Raw genomic sequence first — 9,787 nt, forward strand, 5'->3', positions numbered from 1 at the left:
AGAAAATATTTTTTATCGACCAGTATTAGTACAATAAGATAATTACAAAGCACAATACGAGAATAACTTGCCAAAGACCAGACAAATCTAAGTCCTCGAATGATTCAAAGCCATGGTTATTGTCATTTGTTTAGAAAAAAGTTAAAAAGAAAATCCTACCTAAAGTTATATTTTCAGACTATTGCAACTACGTGATTATCAATGTAATAGTATTGCAACTTTTAAGTGATAATTGTATAGTTTTGGCGTAAATCATGTTTCATTGTCAATTGTAGATAGATATCAACTTTAATCAATGTGTCCATGCTCAATTTGCGAACGAAAGATCCTAATGTGTATTAATTTTACATTCCGCAGCATTTTGAAAAGAATGAGAAGATATCTTGAATTCCATAAAGAAATGTGAAATATTGTACATATCATTACCATTCAATGATGTTGATACCAATACCACAAACAACTGGTTGACGAAGATTTTTCACACTGGTACAATCAGGGGGAAATTTTGATGTCAATCACAATTCACAGATACAGCACACGTGATCAACAGCAACACCGACAAGATAAAATATCAGAGCATGTATAGGGTCTCGACTTCTCTTCAAGTTCTTGTGCTGTTGGCAGTGGTTCCATCCTGTACATACTGCTCCGCGCACAGCAGAACTCGTAAGAATTTCTGCATACTCCTTTACTAAATGGAAAGACTCTTTCCGGAGTGTTCCTGCAAGTCATTGCAAGTGTCAGTTCATGCTTGAATACAAGAAAATCCGGATGGTCATACATGTCTTCATTTGGTTTTCTAATATCAATCTAAATAACCCAAAACCTCGAAGGTTGTAACTACATCTGCATTCATGTTAAGCCAATATAAGAGGATATCATATTATTCAAAGCACTGGATCAAAGCAATCATGAAACATGCATGCTACATCTCAACAAAATAAAATGATACAAGAAATGAAGAAATAACCAACCTCAAATAGGGGATGCGCCGTCGTCTAAGAAGCTCATAGGTGGTCTGATTTGTCAAAATAAGATAGCTGTCCAATAAATTCATGTAAAAGTTCAGTTATTATTCCTGAAGTGGCATTTTAGAAATGTATTGGAGAGCAAACTTCACATGTCCAGTTAATGATACTGAAAAGAGCAAAGTACACTCCTTTTCGCTTTTCACAATTGCAGTTGAAATTTTATATTCTTACCGTGCAGGATCGGCTAAAAGGTAATTAACAAGACTAAAGAAGAACATCTGATGTTTTCTCATCCTGTTGGACCAGCAACTTAATCCATCGTTAACCAAACTAGAATGGGTAGCATGTCAAAGATTAGCACAAAGTTTGTCCTAAGTTTGAATGTGTTGTGACCTACCTCACAAGATCAAACCGAAGTGATATAAAGTCCATTTCTTTCCTTTTTACATGAAATATTCATTAAATTGCGACCATCATCACATCCCTTATCCATGAAATCTTAATAACCCACAGAAAACAGGGGGTTCCCAGAAGCCCACACAACTCAAGCAACACATTCAGGAACTAACACGACTTTTGAGAACTTAAAATGTAACAGATTCCAACAAAATCTAAACTACCAAATACTGCTAAGTAACAAGAGTTTACATACCAGTGATGAGAAATCTTACCTATGGAATAGGAGGAGGAGGAGGAGAAAGAAGAGGCAAATAGATAAAACAGCTAACAGCAAGATCACAATTGCATATGACCACCTGCAACAAAGCCATCGTCACGTTTGACATCATTTAGTTTTTATGAATTGCATGACTGTCATGAGAAGCCTCATCTTTTATGTGTTTGCATCAGATAAATTCATACTCCCTCCGTCCCAATTTATGCGATATAGTTTGACCAGGCACGAAGTTTAAGAAATAAAGGAAAACTTTTGAATCTTGTGGTCTAAAATAAGCCAAAGATATTTGTGTGGAAATAGATCATCTCGTTAAGCGTAAAAGGGAAAGTTTAAAGTTAAATTGTTGCTAAATAAGGATATGTATCATTCTTTTTGAGACAGACTAAAAAAGAAAGTGTATCACATAAATTGGGACAGAGGGAGTATACAGAAGTAACGCCAATCATCATGTCAGCACTGCCTTGTCACATCAGCTTAAGTTTTGTCCTCATCACGCAGCCCCTTCTTTTACTACTGTTACCATAGTTAATCTCTTAAAATTGGTTTTAGCAACCTTACGCAATCAAAGTAATGCCATACCAATCTTAGATGGCTTAAGGAACCTAAACAAGAACCACTACTCGAAAATTAAATCAGTCTAGATATTTTATCATTCTGTTTTCAATCTCCCAAGTTGAGTACAACAATGTGGTGCTCATATGCAATATCTCCCATCCTATCAAGTCTAATTTCCTTGTTCCCACTCAAATGTAACTTCAAGACAGTTCACTGAAAATGAAATTTCATCTGGATAAAACATATTTAGGACATCGGGATTGAGATCAAGATCGCTTAGTCATCTCTGCAACTGTCATTTTATAGCAACTAAATTATTATACCTCCTATGGTTATTCACACTCCGAGTTTTCTTTGTTTTTTCATCAGATTGTTCAATCAGGGTTAACCTTCTGTGACATGTGAAGAAGGCAATGCCAACAATGATTAAAGGTAAGGGCATTGCCTTTCCTGCAAGCTTCTTACATCTATAAAGAGGGACAGACATTTCATGCAACGACAAAATCAGATCTACTCGTCTGGGTTCCATCCAACAAAATTTGGAGCTTCCTTTAAAGTAACAGTGCAAGAATCCACTTTTCACCAAGTTGAATCTCAAACGCAGAAAAAAGATGAAAAAGAGTACGGAATACACTTGTCAACTTTTCACTTACGCTAACGCAATTGAAGCCAACGTATCAAAATCTATCAACTATACCACAATCCCAAAAACAATTGGGTCACCTAATGTCTATAGGATTCATGATACTGTGACTATTTTTATGCTGACCGTTAACCTACTGCAGCCTCCTTCCTTTATCAGGAGTAGAGACCGACTACGCAAGGTAACATAGGTGAAGCTGAATTGAAAACTAACAAACTTCGGTTAGAAGTTCAGGCAGCATAAACCGTAAAATTTCACAGGTTCAATTTAAGTTGGACAGCAATGCAAATTATCCTTCTCTAGTATGCTTTGCCTAAATCTCCATCCGTATTTTCTTTTTCAGTGGAAGGAGTATATAATAGATTAAAAAGGGAAGACATATATTTCAATGACGAGATCCAAAACTCCATCGTTTTTTTTTTTTTTTTTTTTTTTTTTTTTGAAACTGGTAATGCTAAAACTCCATCTTTTTTTTTATGACAGGAGGTTCGTAAAAGAAGAAGCCCTCAAAAGATAAAGCATTGACAGACAGATACATACCATGGCTTTGATACGTGAGACTTCAGGTATTGAATATATAAAGTGCCAGTCCAGAGGGACAAAGCTGTTTCCGAGAAAATATACCACCTGTTATACTTGGAAAAGTAAATAACTATAGCAAAGACCAATAACTTAAACCTTGAGAAATAAATATAAACGGGAATTTCCTGTAGAACAAAAGCACCATGTTTACATGGAAGTTAAACTAAACCACTACAAAAAGAAAAGTATAGTTTTGACATGTAAACAAAATGGCTATAGCCAGTTGAAAGCTCAGAAATCAAGTGTAGTTGCATGTTATAGACCCATAATCCTATTGCTTTGGCAGATTTGATAACAATGAATTAAAATGGCTATAGCCAGTTGAAAGCTCAGAAATCAAGTGTAGTTGCATGTTATAGACCCATAATCCTATTGCTTTGGCAGATTTGATAACAATGAATTAGACATTTGAAAGCGTATTTCCTCCAAGAAGGAGACAAGCCCAACACTAGTGTCTCCAAGTCTTGCTGCACTCCATAAAATGCCCCAACATATCTACATGTGTTTCAAACTTATCAAACTCTGTTTTGACTTATCCAACTTCACCAACTTGCCATGGACATGTCCCCCTTCAAGTACAAATGCCAGTTTGTTAAGGAAAATATAATCTTAAAATACATTTTTTAATTGTCAACTAACCCATAAAAGACACAGGATAACCCTTTGTTCCCATTTAATGACAAAACAACTGGGAAAAGGAATAAAGCTAAAAGAGAGGGATGCTGACAAATATACGTACGTATGTACGTTTTGTTTTCCAGAAACAAGGATTGCATCAAAAACATACATCTTTAAGCTTAAATGTATTTATGTTAAATCTGTTGGTCACAAGTCCAAATGGAGGGGGGTTGCACTAGATTAATAGCCTAGGCATATAGTGATTGTAAAACCTACAATGTTATATGGGAGTGAATGTCGAGACAAAACGAGTGTCACGAAAATGTGGATGTCAAAATGAATGTGCGACCAGAAAAAAGATTGTACAACATTAGAAATGATCACAATCGGTGGGAGGTGCAAGTTGTACATGTAGATGATAAAACAAGAGTTCACTTGAGATGGTCTAGACATGTCTTATGTCATGTGAAACAGTGGTATTGAAGGTATTAAACAAGATGAGGTAGACCTATAATCACATGGAAGGAAGTGGTCTCGGAAAACCTATCATATCTTGGAATCCATTCAGATTTAGCCCCAAATGGGATACAATAGAAGAACATCTATATGGGTGGATGCCAATTTAGGATAAAGGTTTAGTCATGCAGGTAAGTTCACATCACCTCCTTTTTTCCTGATAATCGTGTTCAGACCAGCTTGCGCACATATCGACTAATTCCACGGGGTACCTGCTAACTCCAACCAACACAGATACCGAGTGCCTTTATCCACCAAGGCTTGGATAGATGGGAAAAATTTTCCTACTACTTTTGCCTCCAGTAGGATTTGAACCTCACATCCAAAATTCATTAGGAGTCTTTTGTGTCTTGTTAGAGATTTGTATGTCAGTAAAAAATGTGCAAAACTGCTAATGCTAGAGAACCTAAAGCTTTTAAATATTAGACAGATGCAGATCTAAATGGAGTGATGATTCATATAGCTGATCACAACTAGCTTGGGATTGTAGTTGCTGTAATTCATGTTATATCTTAATGTTTTATGAGACCTAAATGACCATTGCGTTGTAGCTGCATCAAATTTCCATTGCTTCAAGATAACATATAGAATCATCAACAAAATGAATCACCAATTTTAACTTCATATGAGTGAGGTTTTCTAAATTCTTTTTTTCTGTTTTTTTTTGGTGGTGATGGTGGTGGGGGTTAAGTGCGGTTGGCTGGTGCACTTAAATGTCTTCAACTGAATTAGAAGAATACTTTTTCTTGAAGCAACAAATAACATGAGTGTATCACATTGGGGAACACTTGCTCACCAGAACCGGCAATGGTTACCCTTTCCTATGCATGTGCCAAGCCAAACACAGTGATGATCAAACTGGAGAACGCATTTGTCACAATCATAACAGTGCTTAGCTCGTGGAGGCTGGAGTTCAAGTAGAATAAAGATTATAACTCTGAAAAATTGTTAGCACAACTGGAACAAACATAACAGGAGAAGTTACCAGTACTTAACAAGACAAATAATCAATGGGAAGTCTCATTATTTAACCCACTTTCTCTTTTTATCTTTACCTGTTAACTTGACCTCTTTGATCTTTCCCAGTGGGAATGTTTGCTTGACAAAAGAGATAATTTGTTTAGGCAGGAGAATGTGCAAATATAAGGACCACGATGTGTAATTTGGCAGGACCATTAGATTTCAACTGCATAAGCTAATCTTTGCTGCATACAGTTACATATATTGAAAGAAAACAGAAGCAGTTTGAAGTAGTTTGAAGTTCCAAGCTAGCATCAAACACAAGATCACAAAATCTCCAAACACGGTCCAATCCAAAAATGCATCAATAAGACAAAGAATGTAGAAAATTATATGTTAGCATGCCATGCTCTGACATAAGAGTTGCAAAAAAAAGAAGAGAAAAAAGGTATAGACATGTTGTCCAAGTAAGAACTAGCCAAGCTCCGTTCACAAACATATGCACAAAAGATAGGACGAAGTTTGACTTCACCAATTCCAAAAGCAAGAGGGACTATCAATGTTCCATTTATCTCATACAACCAGCTGCACATTTATTGAGGATGCGTATACAGTAGAATAAGCCTCAATGAGAGTATAGCATTGTATGGATGGAATATGTTGGTAAAACAAGTAATGTTCACGAGAGAGAAACATGGGCAACGAATTTAAGGTCCAAAATTCAGCTCATTTCCTGCCAAAACCTATCACAGAGGTTCATGTCATATGGCTCGCATATCATGTAAATACTTTGGCTAATGCAAAGATACTCCCAATCATTACAAATCACCAGCAAGTACTTGAAATATTTGCTTTGCATACAAATGGAAGACAGAGTTAGGAGTTTCTACCTGCATTATATTACAGTAAGTGCAATTCACACTTCTGGAAAAGAGAACGAGAATTAGTTAGCAAGGGAACTTGATGAGAACACTAAGCAAATTATGCAATCTATAACCGAACAACCGCACAGTAACATTTCTACCTCAAAAATGTGGAATGGGAAAAACATAGAAAGGAAATAATTTTGGTAGATTGAAGTTATCATAAATATCAGTCCACCAACTGAGAAAATCATTATTAAAATTCAAAATGTCATGGACCTCCAAGATAATACAAACGTCGTCATCAAAGAGAGACAGGAATAATTTACAGTAGCAAAGCTTATGGCGACATTTCCCCCTTTTATTGACGCAGTTACATCACCATTTAACAATGGCTAAGCATTCAATATTATATAATCCATCGCCAACTGCTTCTAAAAGCAATGAACAAGAAAGAACGGGTTAATCACACAAATTATGATGAGATATTAGAGGTTACATCGGTTTCCTGAACAAACTCATCTAATAATGGGTCAAAATCCATCAGTGTAAAGAATCTTGAGAGGAAAATCACCATCCTTGACAATGCAGGAAGTTGTACTTAATTTCTATCAGTTAAACCTTTAAACAACCCATTCATAACAAATATCCTCATGATTTTCTCATATGGATATTTCTTTACCATGTCTTGATTTCTTAGTAAATGCAAGATTAAACTTCTCCTGCTTCACATAAAGCGCTTCACTTGCATGCTATACTGTTGTTTTTCTTCTTCATAGGATTATGCAGTTCACAAATGGAGTACCTTGCTATAACATTTATATATGAAAACATTAATATGTTCACCCAACAGCTGATCTCGTAGCCAAGCATGAAAGGATCATGTTGTTTGAAATGTAGTGTGGGATACATACTTATTTACCACTATAAGCTTAAAACTTAAGAACACAGGATTCTCCTAGTCCAAGTAGCAACGTGAATATAGTTCATCAACCACATTTCAAGTCTCAACTCAAAAAAAAAAAAAAAAAAAAAAAAAAAAGAAGATAGAAAGTCTCAAATCAGGCTGTATAATAGTTACAAAACACTGAAGTTGCTTCAAATATAACAAGAAAAGAATAAACATACTGATTTTCAAGTCAGCCCTACCTAACAGATGTTCCTGGAGAATACATATCCATCACTAGCTTTGCCCAAGAAGTTGTACCACTCCCTAGAAGACTCTTTTCTAACTGGTTTCTGTCGATCGTAATAACTACACTGCTGTTTTTGCTTGAAGCAGGTTGGTCTTTGCTTGATCATATAACATCACAAAAGACAGAAATTAGATAAACCTTTTTCCACTTGATTTTTAGGGAATAATCATTGTACTCCAATTACTTATTTTGCAGGTAAAGAACCAGAAAGGAAAGTATCTTACGTAGAGGATGCCCTATTACGTGATGCATCTATCTCATTGATAGCCCTCATTGCATCAAGAACATAGCTACATGTTCATGAAAATTAACTTTTTAAGGCCCTTCAGCAATGTAGTAGAGTGAAGCTAGTAAAGACTTCCTATAAGCTTAGGTTAAAAACAAAAGGGCAGACTAATTACCCAGGAGAAGAACCAGAGGTGATGAAGTATTGAGCCAGTGTAGCAACGAGCAGCAGCAAATACACTGTCGTGTACCTTGAAGGCAAAAAAGGAGGGTAGTCAGCAATTTCATCAAAAGCACCTAAAACAAAGTGAAACATTTCGAATAATCATCCGGCGAAACAATTGAAGACATGAAAATATTGATCAGTTAGAGAAATCTAACGTTTGCATTGGAAACTAACTCAATGGGATTCTTTGAGTATCATATAGTTACAAAGTCCTAAAAGTTTCTATTGATAGGCACTAAAAAGCAGTATCAAAATCCTCAGAGCACAATTTTACCCTCTTCAGATGTGGAAATAAGTTCCAGCAACCAAATCTTTCTAATGAGTTTATCCGTCAACACTATCATTTTCTCAGAATTATCACTAAAGCAGTTTAATTGAGGGAGTGATAAAGAACCCCTTGGCATTTGAATTATGCCCAAGTTCCCCGTTTGATGGTCAATATGGTATTTAGCTATTTTTAGCAACCACTTGAAAACAGATGCTGCTTATCTCGTGCATCATCCAACCAATTCCATGTCAACTAATTCCTTCATATATTAGCCTCAACTTAAAAATCAGCTCACTGCTTTACCCGAAGTATAAAATAAGATGATGAATGCGAACGACATGGATGAAAATACTTCAGATGGAAAATGTTTAACCTTGAGAAATCATCATCTTCTAGCATTTGGTTAGGTATTAAAGCAAGTAGTATATTCTTTTCTGTAAAATATTGAAAATCCTACAAGTATTAATAAGGTATAGAGATAATGTTTTTATGGTTTTTTTTTTCTGACAAAGTAACATAGTGTATTAATGTTGATTGAAACAAACAATACCGAGTAGTAAAAGTTACTCCCTCCGTCCCAATTTAAGTGTGTTACTTTTCTTTTTGGTTTGTCCCAAAAAGAGTGCTTCTCAGTAAGTTGACAATTCAAACATGCAAGTTTAAAACGACAAGATGGAAAGGACATTTTAGTATATTACACACATGTTTAATTAAGGGCAACAAAATTCAAAAGTCTCTTTTATTCCTTAAACTTTGTGCCGAGTAAAACTAACAGTTAAATTGGGAGGGAGGGAGTAGTATATAAGTTAAGCATCCATTACCAGAGGTCTTGTATGGTTTTGTGAATTAACTCTTTGTCAAAGCCAAATAGAACACCCACAAATGTCAGGTGCGTCATCACCAACGCTAATTTCAAGCAAAATGTTGATCTCCGAGCTAAAAATCAATCAACAAAAAGTAAAAAAATAAATAAGAAAACTCAATTGAATTGTGTTGTAGAAAGAGTAAGATAAACAAATACAAAAGGAAGGGGGTTACCTGGGTCGGAGAGAAAGGGGAAGAAGGAGAGACCATTTAATGTGCCGCCACATAATGCTACCATCCTCCTCTTCTTCTATAACCATTCACTAATGCCAATTCATCAGCACATATCCAAATTTAAGCAATTCTTGAGCTTCCAGGGGCATTTAATTATTGGTGACATTTTATTTATTTTTACTTTAGAGGGTGACTCAATTTTTAATTATTAGGTGGAGTTAATAATTTTCTATTAGTGATTAAGGGGTTTTGAAGTTGCTTCGTTTTTTATTTTGATACTTTGACCTTTAATTTTATTTTTAATACTTTATATTTAAGTTTTATTTTTAACATTTTGATCCATTCTCGCCTAGACCCTGCCCCTGATCTCATGCCCCCAACCCCTCTCCCTCGGCCCCACCCCCCGCCAATTTTTTTTATTTTCTTTATTTTTTTTACCCTCCCTCCTAC

At 35.6% G+C, this 9,787-nt stretch overlaps 1 protein-coding gene across 5 annotated transcripts; it reads right to left on the reverse strand.

Annotated features, from left to right (window-relative positions):
- Positions 1-359: 359 nt before the first annotated feature.
- Positions 360-9,509, reverse strand: LOC132034573 (protein S-acyltransferase 10-like). Of its 5 annotated transcripts, XM_059424971.1 has the most exons (11): positions 9,338-9,503; positions 9,121-9,235; positions 7,982-8,056; positions 7,805-7,870; positions 7,534-7,677; positions 6,412-6,445; positions 5,358-5,467; positions 3,386-3,472; positions 1,643-1,726; positions 975-1,040; positions 360-721 (listed from the first exon to the last, which is right to left on the reverse strand). In XM_059424971.1, the coding sequence occupies exons 1-11, from the start codon at positions 9,399-9,401 to the stop codon at positions 544-546; spliced, it is 1,023 nt and encodes a 340-aa protein (XP_059280954.1). In that variant the 5' UTR covers positions 9,402-9,503; the 3' UTR covers positions 360-543. The 5 variants fall into 5 exon arrangements, with proteins under 5 accessions (XP_059280954.1, XP_059280961.1, XP_059280966.1 ...); XM_059424978.1 differs by lacking the exon at positions 975-1,040 and having other exon boundaries at positions 9,338-9,507; XM_059424983.1 differs by lacking the exon at positions 3,386-3,472 and having other exon boundaries at positions 9,338-9,506.
- Positions 9,510-9,787: the final 278 nt, after the last annotated feature.

The sequence above is a fragment of the Lycium ferocissimum genome, chromosome 2 (genome assembly GCF_029784015.1).
Source record: "Lycium ferocissimum isolate CSIRO_LF1 chromosome 2, AGI_CSIRO_Lferr_CH_V1, whole genome shotgun sequence".
NCBI lineage: Eukaryota > Viridiplantae > Streptophyta > Magnoliopsida > Solanales > Solanaceae > Lycium > Lycium ferocissimum.